Source organism: Paramisgurnus dabryanus, chromosome 9 (assembly GCF_030506205.2).
Source record: "Paramisgurnus dabryanus chromosome 9, PD_genome_1.1, whole genome shotgun sequence".
Lineage (NCBI taxonomy): Eukaryota > Metazoa > Chordata > Actinopteri > Cypriniformes > Cobitidae > Paramisgurnus > Paramisgurnus dabryanus.
This window is the reverse complement of record NC_133345.1, coordinates 23811067-23824022: the sequence shown is the minus strand read 5'-3', so window position 1 is coordinate 23824022 and position 12956 is coordinate 23811067. Positions and strand designations below refer to the sequence as shown.

Below are 12956 nucleotides of genomic sequence, written 5' to 3'. Positions count from 1 at the left end.
CTCACCACTATGATTCCCCTTATCTCGTGTATTAATATTTTTAAGTGTAACAATTTATGATTTGCAAAAATAACTGTTGCATCTGTGTAGATTAGATAAGCAAAGTGTATGCGCGTTGTGCACGCTATACATTATGGTCAAGCATGCGCCCTTAAAATAGCATAATGAACCACGCGCAACGCGCCACTGACTTTAGACTAGTTTTTTTTGGTTAGTAGCGCAATTGTTTTTTGAAACTGCAAAATAGCATAAGAGATGGTTTGCGCCGCAACACGCCTCCCTTTTGCGCTGAACCGCCCAGGGAGCGCAAGTTCATTCCCTAGTTTGCTGACGTGCATCTGTGGAGGGAAAAACCCCGCTGTGCGCCGGCGCAAAATACGAATGATACATGCGTCCCTGACAAAGTCAATTGCGCTGGGTGCAAGATAGGGCCCTGTATATTCTATCCCTTTCCGCTATCCCCACCCATAAACCCATCTTGCACAAAACACTTTCTGTATTTTTATAACATCATTTAAAATTTAAAACCAAGACATATACCTACAAGGTAAAAAAATACTGCCATTATTATGTTTGTGGGAAAAGTTGCAACAATAAATCGATGATTAATTCATCAATGAATCTCATTATCGATTAGTTTGGTCTGTGATGTAACCCTGCCACCGCCCGACTGCAATAGGATAAGCTGCCACATACATTGTGAGATCCTTTAGCCTTGTTTATACAGCATGCAGCAGGAGTTACATAATGACGGCAGAGGCAAAATCACAATGTTTGTTAATAAAGGTTACATTTCTTTATTTCTTATAAGGGACTGTGTGTTTGGAACAGATGTGTCTGACTTTATAACTGCACAGCTGTTACAGTTGGGTGGAGGGCAAGTGACGTGACATCACAGATCAAACTTTCATAATCGATTATTTTTTATTCATCGCTTAGCTGTTGCAGCCCTAATTGTGCGGACATTTGGTCCACACACCGTAGGGATTACCATTACACACACACAAAAAATACACAAAATGACTTCAGACAGAAACTTATACAGACTGATTTTCTGGCTTAGATTGTGGACTGACACTCATTTGTAAACTGATCTTGTCTCGTCTGTAAAGCTTTGGACTTTAATAAGCCAAGAGTTTTTACAAAACATTTTCCAGCTTTAGTCGATCCTGAATTCCATTACAGGCGCTCAATAGCGTGGCTGAATGCCAGACAGATGCTGACAGCAGTGCCATATAAATTAAAGATACTCAAGAACAAATTCTTTAGCTGTTACGGATCCATCTGTTCCTGTAGTTACTGGCAAACTAGTATTGTAAGAAAGGGGTATTAAGGAGGCCGGCTTTTGGTTCTATGGTAAAACTCTGCAGAATGACGAAGTTCAAAGCAATCAAGGGTGTTAAACCTTCTAATGCAGGTTTGATCATATTATTGAAATTTCAGCTGGCTTGTTCTTCACGTGATCCCTCTCTCAAGGGGAAATCGTCCTAACCTCGATGTAGCTCCCTATCGACCGGCTCGTCTATCTCTCTTCCCCTGCTCTGTGTGCCGCTCTCTCTTTTATATGAAGACTTACAGAGTGATCCATGTCTCCTTTCTGACCTCCTATACTCGGCCACTGTTCAAATGATAGGGCCTCCCTCCTCAAGTGCTTTTCCACCTTGCTGAATGTTGAATCTGCCATTTTCCTGCTCCAAGGGTAACCTCTGTGTGCTGGAGATGATTGTGAGTCACAAGACCTTGCCTTGTCCTGGAACTAAGAGAGCAACCTTTAAAACTCTCTTAAAGAAACATTCCACTTTTTTTGAAGATATGCTCATTTCCAGCTCCCCTAGAGTTAAACATTTAAATCTTACCATTTTGGAATCCATTCAGCTGATCTCTGGGTCTGGCGCTAGGACTATTAGCATAGCTAGCGCAATCCATTGAATCTGATTAGACCATTAGCATTGCGCTAAAAAATATATATATTTTTTTCATTGTGCTTAAAAATAACCAAAGAGTTTTGATAATTTTCCTATTTAAAACTGGACTCTTCTGTAGTTACATCGTGTACTAAGACCGACACAAAATTAAAAGTTGCAATTTTCTAGTCAGATATGCTAGGAACTATACTCTCATTCTGGCGTAATAATCAAGGACTTTGCTGCTGTAACATGGCTGGAGCAGGCGTAGTGATATTACACACTGCCCGAAAATAGTCCCCTTGGTTACTTTCAATAGCAGGGGACTATTTTCGAGATGGTCCTCACTGCGGAACACAACATCCAGGGGGCGGGGTTGGATCTAGATCCAACTCCTCCCACTTTATATACTTTGTTCCGCCAAATGAACCAGTATATTTGCGTTGTTGCAGCCCGCAATTAGTTGCAACCTGTGGTCGCCAACGTTTGCTCTTATCAATTTAAGTGTACGTTTGATTAATAGTTGAGAAAGATTCATAATTTAGAAAGTATCACAGTTAGGTGTAAGGAGAGGTACGGACACGTTCTCGACAGTTTGATTTCACTGAAGAGATTTATTTGTACATTTTCCCACTTATAACACAGCTATTCCTATACGAGTAAATATAAAAACAAATTTATTTGATATCTTTTATTAGCAAATAAAAAAAAGTAAACCATCTACGAGGGAAACCTGTTTCCTAATGGCTGTAAGCAAGACGCGTTAAAACAAGTTCAAAGTCCATACAAGATAAACATTCAATTTATTAATTTTAAATAACATGCCATAGCCTATATATTTTAATAATTATGCATATTTATACTGTATCCATTAATAGGTCTTAAACTGCATGTGGTAAGATTACTCATAGTAGGCTTACCCGAAATGTTTTACTCCTCAACATTATAGCAAAAAACGTACATTTCACCCTAAAGGCACTACTTTTATTGTAGTCATAAGTAAAGTTAGTTTTTATGTCAAAATAATAACTTAATTTAGTTACGACTTAATGCGGAAATGGTAACGCAGCAACATGTGTATGACGTGTCTGGTGGTAAAACTGCCGACCAATGGGATCTCTGGATCGGGATCCAGCTCCGCCCCTGGATCTAAATCCAACCCCGCCCCCTGGATGTCGCGTTCTGCAGTGAGGCACTACTGCTATTTTCAGGCAGTGCAAAATATCACTACGCCTGCTGCAGCCATGTTACAGCAGCAAAGTCCTTGATTATTGTGCCAGTTTGAGAGTATAGTTCCTAGCATAACTGACTAGAAAATCGCAACTTTTAATTTTCTGTTGGTCTTAGTACACGATGTAACTACAGAAGAGTCAAGTTTTAAATAGGAAAAATATTGAAGCTCTTTGGTTATTTTTTTAGCGCGATGCTAATGGTCTAATCAGATTCAATGTATTGTGCTAAGCTATGCTAAAAGTGCTCACCAGACCCAGAGATCAACTGAATGGATTCCAAAATGTTAAAGAGCACCAATTATGCTAATAAATTAGCACGTTAGCACGTTATTGTAATATCCCATAGTACATACATGTTATTAAAACTTGAACTAATGCACTGTGAGTCTTATAAATTGCTTACATACCTCACCGATTTCTGCATGTCTGGAAAACGCTTGGTTTAGTTCCTGTCTCCGCCTCCCAAAATGTCTAGTGTATTCGGATTGGTCAGATGACTACTCAACTGTTATTGGTCAACTGGGTTCGGCGTGTGTTTGAAAGGTTACGCCCCTGACTACGCGTGGATTTTCCGGTTCTGACTGAGAGTCACAGGCAACGTAAACGAGCGCTATATTTCTCTATAAACGATGGTGTCTGTACTGCCTTACCACTTCAAGCTCGATCCAGAGAGTTCAGACGGCCGTTACGATGTAAACAATCTCCGTCAATGAACGCGATTGGATTTAACTTTTTTAGGTGTCCTTAGCTCTGCCAGAATGCTAAACGAAGACGAAAATGTGTTGCAAAGACATCCAAAAGGTAATTATAACGTACTACATTACTTTGCAAACTATATGGAAACACCAAATGTAGCACATAGAAGGTTTTATTTGAAATGATTATAAAACTATTTCACTTATTAACATTATTTTACTATAGTAAACTTTATTATAAAAGACCGCTTACATACTATATTACTGTGCAAACTATATGGAAACACCAAATGTAGCACAAAGAAAGTATTAATTGAAATGAATGTTCTACATTATTTCACTATGGTAAAGTTTATTATGAAAAACTGCTTACTTATAAGTGCTATGTTTTTACTTATTAGGTTTTAAGGAGAATGCAACATGTTCCAGGGCCTCTTACCTGCGTGATTCATCATCCAGGTTTTGCACAAATTGTCTAAATCCCTACACACAGAACATTTATTGTACCGACTATAAGCCTTTGAGGCGCAGGACTAGAGTAAGTTTTATTACATTTTTAAACCAATAACACTAAAGTATCATTATAGTAACAAAGTACCCAAAAGAACAAAAGAGGCAACTTTAAAGAAAATATAATAGTCAGTCAAAAGTTTTTTTTATTTATTACAAATATATATTTAAATGTTAAACAATATACAAATAAACATACTTTAGTAACCATATTGTGCTCTTGTTTCAAAAATTGTTCAATTCATTTCTTACAGCTATCTATTCAGATAAATGGCATATCAAAGCTTTGTCAGCTGGTGCTATCTAAGACGACACTATAAGGTTATCATCCTGTCGTGTGTTGTTCTCTAGATACGCTTGGAGCTTCCTGATCAGATCGGTCACAATTTTGGCTTTCGACGACCCCTGCACTGAAGATGGCATGCAATCACGTCCTCCTTTGAAGGTCTCTCAAACTGTGATGCCAGGTCCATTGGAATCGGGGTTTCCTTCAGCTTATCTTCAAATACCTCATCAAACACAAGCCTGATCACATCCTCCACATAACTGTAGAAATATTGCAGTCAATAAATCTTTTGTTTTGATCATTTATTTCCCTGCTTCATACATTAAGTTTTTAATTATGAATGTATTTGAAATAAAACATTACTGCTTACGGTATGTCATTTGTGTTTTGGGAACATAGCCTTGTACTTTCCCTCTCCTGCTTTTGTTACGGCTTGGTGACATTGTAATGGATGGCTGCAAGGTACAAATACCTGTAAAATATAAACAAGCAATTAATTTATTGTAAAAGTAAATACTACTTTATTTAACACAGTTACTAAAATACTTAAATACCTGCACAGCATTCCAATAAATGAGAAAATCAATTTTTTTTGCTGCAAATCTGAAATCTCAGGCTACGGACGGCAAAGGCATCCACTGATGATGATGATGATGGAAACATTGGGAAACGATGCTACTGCCTGGGTTCCTATTATTATGCAGAGAAAAAAACTTTGTCATCATCAGTTATACATTTAAGACTGGTAGTGGTTTCACTAGGTAAATACATAATATGTGTTAAACACCTTTGCTCCTCATATGCCAGTCTGACTCCTTGTACTGTGTGTTATGATGTTGCATGTTTGCATACAGTGTAAAATGATGTGTACAGCTGCGAATCTAGGATATAGACAAATAAAACAAACATGTATTCAGTCAAAAAGAAATATTATAACAATAGAGTACAACGACTATAAATCGTTAGACTATTCATTCAAACGTAAATGTATTACATATTACATGGCCCAACATTAGCAACACACATTACGTGTTTACTTCGTTTCAAAATCTAAGAAAGCTTCAAGTAAATACAACAGTAAAATACATATAACTTTAAACAAATCATCTGTACTTAGAGTTTCTTGAGTTTGATCATGAGAACAAATTTTACCGGTAACAGTTTAGCTGGCATTTGTATTTGTATTTATCTTAGCAACTTAGCAAGTTTGTAAACATGTCTAAACCAACATCGATAAAAAAAAACGAAAGCCTGCATAATTCAACATACACGTGTGTAAATATGGTACGTTGTTTATGAAATACAGTATTACAACACAAAACAATTAGCTTGCAAGCTTAGCGCTACACGCACATTATGTTAATCTCTGGTTACCGGTTACGTAATGTACAGTAAAAGGCAAATAATAAACATGAATACTTACAGTCTGTGATCCAGAAGTGCACAGTAATCCAACTTTCAAGAGGAGACGTCGCGCAAATCCAGCTTCGGTTCATGAGAAGCAGTTATTGTGAAAACTCCGTGAACAACTTCTGACTGGATTTTTCCGGAACCGTATTAAACATGATGTCCTCTGTGGAAGTCCATAAAGTGCTATTTTGCCCTCGCATCTAAAGAGACAGCGTCTACTCGAGAGATTTAATCGCTTAAACAATGAAACAAGAGTTTGCAAACAGAGTCAAAGCAGGGACTCCCAACCTCCGCCATTTTAGCTCTCTTCTGACTCGGCGCTCCCCACCCTCGTCTTTGAGGGCGTACCCAAGCAAAGCAGAGAGGGCTGAACTATGATAATGTTGGTCTTATCTACGTCACTAATCCCAGGAAGTAAACTGTTGCCTACAATCCGAGTGTTTTTTGTAGTCCTCGAACGTTAGAGACGATAACTCGCGTCATCGTTTTCTTTGAGGTATGTACTTTTTGAATATCGTTAGCATGTACTAATGCACACTTACACACAAAAGGATGTTTAAAAACGTGTATCCCATAATAGGTGCTCTTTAAGATTAAAATCTTTAACTAGGGGAGCTGGAAAATTAGCATATTTTCAAAAACAGTGGAACTTCCCTTTAAATTCAAAACAACCCAAACTTTATTTTAATGCATAGCATAAGCATAAAAATGCAGCATTGTTGAGTGTATGCATTACAGTATAGTTTGGGCACTCATAAATGTGTTACCAAAACCCTATAGTTATTTTTTCTAAAATTATTCATGTGGTGCTGCAGTGACTTAAAGTTTGAGATATTAGTGTGACTGATAGTACTTAATCAGTAGTCATGGTACACCTCTGTATGCTTCTGGCTGCTGGCACTAGACTCCTGAGCAATCTTTAATACACTGTCTGCCTCACAAACACAATCTTTGCCACACACAAACATACACACCTTGCATGCCTCAGACACATCCATATCAGTCCATAAAGTCCATATCAGTTTGAAGAGTTTCTTTAAAAAAGTTTACTTTTGCCCAGCATCACATGGCTCTCAGGAAACTCAGTTTCGATTGGTCAATCGTAGCATCCTGTCTGTGGTTAATCCGATTTGCTAAGCAACCATGTAGTAAGAGGGATAACAGAGTCAGGTGGTCATTGTTTTGTACTCTTAGTACGTAATACGCACTGACAGACTGCTCACATAGTTTCTCTCTATGATGATTGAATAGATAAATTATAAATGAGACAAAACATAATGATGTCTCACTTTTAAGAAAAATAAAACACTATTAATCACAATCCTTTTGCATACCCACATCTATTCCCCTAACTCATTTGGAAAATTACTATTAAAAGTTAATGTGCAAAACATCAATCATGTTGATGGACAAAAACTTTTTTACATTTTTTTATAATCAGCCAACATCTATACCCTGTTAGAATAATGGTCAAAACAGCCTTCAAAAAGTCATCTACATCTTAAAGGTGACATGTCACAATAATTTTGATCCCAGAGCACATATGAAGTTTTAGCTCAAAATACCATACAGATAATTTATTATAGCATGTTACAATTTCCACTTTGTAGGTGTGTGCAAAAATATGCCGTTTTGGGTATGTCCTTTAAAATGCAAATGAGCAGATGAAGTGCAAACACTGATCGCAATGATGGTGGTTTATGCAATTGAAACTCAATTGTGCTGTGAATTATTTTCTCGCTCTCTTTCTCTCTGCACTAAATGGCAGTGCTATGGTTGGATAGTGCAGATTAAGGGGCGGTTTTATTATAATAAGAGCTCCTTATGACATCATAAGGAGAGCCCAATTTCAATGACCTATTTTTTCACATGCTTGTAGAGAATGGTTTACCAAAACTAAGTTACTGGGTTGATCTTTTTCACATTTTCTAGGTTGATAGAAGCACTGGGAACCCAATTATAACACTTAAACATGGAAAAAGTTAAATATCATGCCACTGCCCCTTTAAGAGTTCATATTAGTGCCTCAAATAAAAATTTATACATGCTGTACCTAATCATACATTTTTTAAAGGGTACTGCCAGGTGACTGGGGTACATATTTTGACCATTTTTTTAAAACAGGGTATGAAAGTTTTATATTAAGCTGTTGGTGGGTTTCTATTGGGGTACTAAGTTTGTAAGACAAGCTTGCTTTGTTCTCATTGATATGTTTCTATTACAACAGAATGAAAGAAAATTATGAAATAGGGATAGAGACGTTGGATGGAAATGAGGAACTCTTGGATTTCAGACTGCTGGATAAAAGAAATACACAAACAATATGTTTATCGATTTCATTATGTATTCAGTACTCGTTATAAACAATAATATACAATTTCGTTATAATAATATACAATTTCCTCCTTGTCAGATAAAAAGAGTCCTGCTGGTAGGAAAATCCATAGGCATGAACACACACATGTGCATGCTATCACAACATGGCTGCTCATTAAACAACACTGTGAAATTACAAAACAGTGAAAAGATTGAGTGACAGTTGGAACAGTGTCCCCTTTGGGGGGGTGGGGTGATCATTATTATTTCTCCTCAGCTGCTGAAAAACTTCCCGCAGTGGAAATATTTCCCTTGGACATTATATAATTCAAAGCAAGACTCAATATACACACACTAGGAATGTTGCTGGTGATTTTAATTTTTTGAGCGTGTGAATGCATTGTCTATGTACAGTATTTGGGGTGAAATATGGGTTATGAGGACTGATATATATATTTATATTATTTATAGTGTTATTTATTGGTTGACATAACCAGATGATTTTTTTTGCTATGTATTTGGTAGGTAAAGAACAAGTCTCATTGGCGTGTGGAGCCCAGTGAAGGAGAAGTTGCTCCGGAGGGGAGTATAGAATTAAAGCTGATAGCTCATCTTAATGACACAGTAGCCTTCCAGGATGAACTGTTGCTGGAAATCCAGGACAGCCAGACATATAAAATTCCTGTTTCTGCCAAAGGAAAAGGCACAACGATAGTCACTGACCGGCCATTTGCCCCTTGCCTCGATTTGGGAACCCACTTTAGGTAAAACAACCAATTGCAAGCATCTGTGATGCATGTTTATCAGTTGGTGTTAAGTAATGGTGTTTTTAATGGCTGATGTAACATTGATATGATGTAATGCTTACAAGCAATACATTTTCATGACAGCAAATGTAATATAGACTAAATCCAATTTTAGACATTTTATATCATATCATCATGTATAATTGACTACTGACAAGGTCGATGGTAGATTTTTGTGACCGAAATTTGTTTGAATGACAACTTCTCTTAAAGGGGCCATGGCACAAGACTTTTTTATGATGTCACTTTAAAATAATTGGCTACATTTTTTGAGTGGCAGCAAAGTCAGCCAATCAGTAATGAGATTGCAAGTCAAGCCAGTAGGGGGAGCCAAACAGGTGCAAAACCACTTGTTTAAAATCCCCCACCCTAATAGAGCAATCTGAGAGAGGTTATTGGGAAGCTTCTAAGGCATTACAGACCCAAACAAATTTTTTTTTGTCTACATGTCACGTCACAGAACAAGGATAAATACCCTGTTCAATCATTCTATGTCACCTTTAATCTTTGTACAGTGTGTCATGAATGAGAACTATATTGTATGGTGAAAAAGCACTTAGTTTGCAGCACTTCAACCTCGGACACAGTAATATTGACAGAAGTTTGAGCGAGAGGGGAAGTAGTCAGAAATTATGATGTTACTGCGTGCCGAGGTCGAAGTGCTGCAAACTAAGTGCTCTTCCGCCATACAATATAGTTCTCATTTTTATCCACTTAAAAATTGCCACGTTTTATTTTGTGCCACCATACTTTCTTGTGCAACTACTCATGTAACAATCTTTAAATAGAGAAAACATTGAATTGTTTGGTGGCTTCTAAATTCATCCCTGTTTGGATCCTAAGGAATGAATGGGGCTAGGCCAAATGCTTACACATTCACGACACGCTGTACAAAGATTAAGTGCACGCATTGATTAAAGATAGGTATATATTAATTTGTCTAAGGGGAGGTAAGAACATAGTAAAATATTGAAAAACGGTGGTGTTTTCCTTTAAAAGGGGCCGTGTTTAGCTAATATTTATTAAATGCGTTCTAAGCGAATCTGCGAGACGTTAGTTATTGTTGACGTTTGAATTGTTTTCAAACAGACGGAGCGTAGCTAACTCCTCCCCCTCCCCCTACCTTCCGTGCTTTCATGAACGCGCCCAACCCCAACCCCCACTCCCAAATCCTTCTTGTCGTTTATTGGCTGATACACTTTGTTATTGTTTCTGTTTGTAGGTTTGGCCACTGTTTTGTTATTGCCATTTGTGAAGCCTGGGCTGTCTACAGAGATCGCGTTTTTTTACAGTTTGATTAGCGGACAGGCAGCAAGCAGATAGTGAGGGTGCTGAATGTAACAAAAAATTTTTTATTGTCTAAAACGCGTCAATTCGCTTAGAGCACCTTTAATGGAATTGCCATATAAATAAAAGTATTTTTTATCAAATTATTATTCGCGAAGCACACCCACATTCAGTTAAATAATCATAACATCTGCTCTTTCAGTTCTGGACCATGTCAGTTTCCATTTAGAATCACTAACCGTGGACGACGCACTCACCAATTATTATGGACCACAGAGGGATTTACACAGGCTCACAGTAAAAGCCCTCGCCTGTCGTCGAACAAGTCCAGGAACGTGAAAGCCAAGAGTCTGCAGTCCTCATTTCAAGAAGCCCCAGTCTTCATCCTGTCACCTGCACGTTTAACACTTGCCCCAGGGCAATCTGTAGACATGTTGCTCCAGGGCTCCACGGACATCCCCAAGGTACCTAATTCTTAAATCTACATCACATTGGTTACAAATATCAGTGGTTTCTAATTATTCCGAAATGTTGGCCAGCATCTGCGCTAACTAGCGTGTCTGATTCTGACACATTGGCTGATGTTTTAATTCTTCAGAGGTGAAGGTTTTGAAAGACGGCCCTAATCCTCTTTTAGTGTAGCTGTACAGAGCTATGTATTGACTTCCTCTCTAGAGCATTACAGGAATGCATGCCTCCTTGACTAATATTGATTAAATTATAAATTAGAGAAGGTGTACAGTGAATGTAGGCTTGCCGTCCTACAGTCCACACAGGGCTGCTGTGGCATCATCAGTAAACCGGAGGTCAGTGTGCTTGGTTTCAGGCACTTTTCTAATAGTAAGAAGAGATAAAACAACCACTCAGAGATGAGAATATGACATAGTTAATCAGGATCTGTGTTTGTGTATGTTTTTAAATAAGTGTTAATATATGCAGGTGGTTACCGAGAAGCTGCTTTGCCATGCTGTTGTGGGGCGGCAGTACGTGAGAGAGGTCATCATGACTGTGGATGTCACATGCCAGTTTGTCTCCCCAGCTGTAGACATCTCATCTCATCAAATAAACTTCTATGTGGAAAAGGTTTGTTTGTGTGTATTTGTGTGCATGGATGTTCTGTCATTCTATTGCATAATAATGTCCACAATAAACTGCTTCATTGTGTTAAAGGAGTAAGAAGGGCATATGTTTACATGTAAACGTTTATGTTTATGATAGCTTTATTTGAGGACTGAAGTCTTAAATTTCTTGAATAACTGAAAATTGTGGCATCTGGCACACTGTCTGTTTCATGAACAAATTTTTCAAATCTTTATTATAAATCTGTTGATTCAGTTCACAAAACTGATGTAAATGATTCATTTACATGCTGTATCAGATTGACCCAGATCTTCAATCTCACTCACTTAGTGATCCAGTCACAGCAGTTAAAAGCCTAATGAAGATGATCTTTTATATTGACTTCAGTGTATTTCTCTAACAAAGCTGTTGTATGACTTTAAAACACATTATAGCATACAAGTTGTTTGGACCATTCTTGATTTTGGTGCCATTCCACAGTGGCGGCTCGTGACTGCTAATCCGAGGAGCTAATCAGTGTTTTCAAAATATGTGTTTGTTGTGTCATGTGAATCATGTGCATCACGTGCTTTGTCAAAATAAGTCCCTGCTGCACACACGTCGAAAGGGTTTATGATAAAAGAGACGCTCACGTTCACAAAATATTCGCAAGACACTCCCTTAAGAGTAAACTCTGATAATGCATGAGATTATGCGAGTATCTGTCAAATACGAGCGTCTCTTTTATTATAAACCCTTTTGTCTGCCGCAATCACTTCTTTTCACAAGACACGTGATGCACATAGGATCACTTGACGCGCAGAACACATTTTGAAATTACGAACCACACACGACGGACTACATACATGTTGTGTTGTGACGAACTTTAAATCGCACGCCCTCGAAAAAAGATGTCATCGGCTGCCACTGTTCATTCACCTTTAGTGGGCCGGAAAGCAGAACATTTTTGCATAAACTGTCCCTTTCATTTTTTTAAATGTTAATACCATATTTTATATGTTCAGTATGATAGATGTCCAAAGTGATGGCTGAACATGTACATTGTCCAAAGTTTCTTTGTATTTTATAAAGCATAAGATTCTTTGTCTTACCTGGTGTCTTAAATGTAAAGGAAAGAATCTACTTTCTTGTACTGGAATTAAGCCAAATGAATGCTATATTGTATGTATTTCCACTAAGAAATCCTTACCTCAGATAAAGGTAAAGGAGATGTTCCTACCTTTTGTCTAAAAAACATGCAATTGTTATGCAAGTTATTCAAATAAGCTATTCAAATGTACTTCTCATTTGCAAAATGATCATAAGTGAGCTGAGATGGCAGATTCGTTCTAAACCAAGCCCACAGCTCAGCATCTCGCGTCCTTTAAAAAAAAAAGGCTGTGATAAGCACAGTGAGCTCAAGGGGAACCATCATTATAATGAAAATGATT

The 12956-nt window shown here is 37.7% G+C and overlaps 1 protein-coding gene and 1 long non-coding RNA gene across 2 annotated transcripts in view; one reads left to right on the top strand and one right to left on the bottom strand.

Moving 5' to 3' along the window:
• hydin (HYDIN axonemal central pair apparatus protein) overlaps positions 1-12956 on the top strand; it is an 85722-nt gene that overhangs the window by 23654 nt on the left and 49112 nt on the right. Inside the window, exons 18-20 of the mRNA XM_073815748.1 lie at positions 8879-9117; positions 10649-10910; positions 11386-11529. Of these exons, the coding sequence (XP_073671849.1) occupies positions 8879-9117; positions 10649-10910; positions 11386-11529 (645 nt within the window). The remainder of the gene's footprint in view (positions 1-8878; positions 9118-10648; positions 10911-11385; positions 11530-12956) is intronic.
• Positions 3424-5279, bottom strand: LOC135773548 (uncharacterized). The gene is made up of 3 exons (XR_010543540.2): positions 5182-5279; positions 4998-5099; positions 3424-4887 (listed from the first exon to the last, which is right to left on the bottom strand). It is a non-coding gene; the product is annotated as an uncharacterized lncRNA (long non-coding RNA).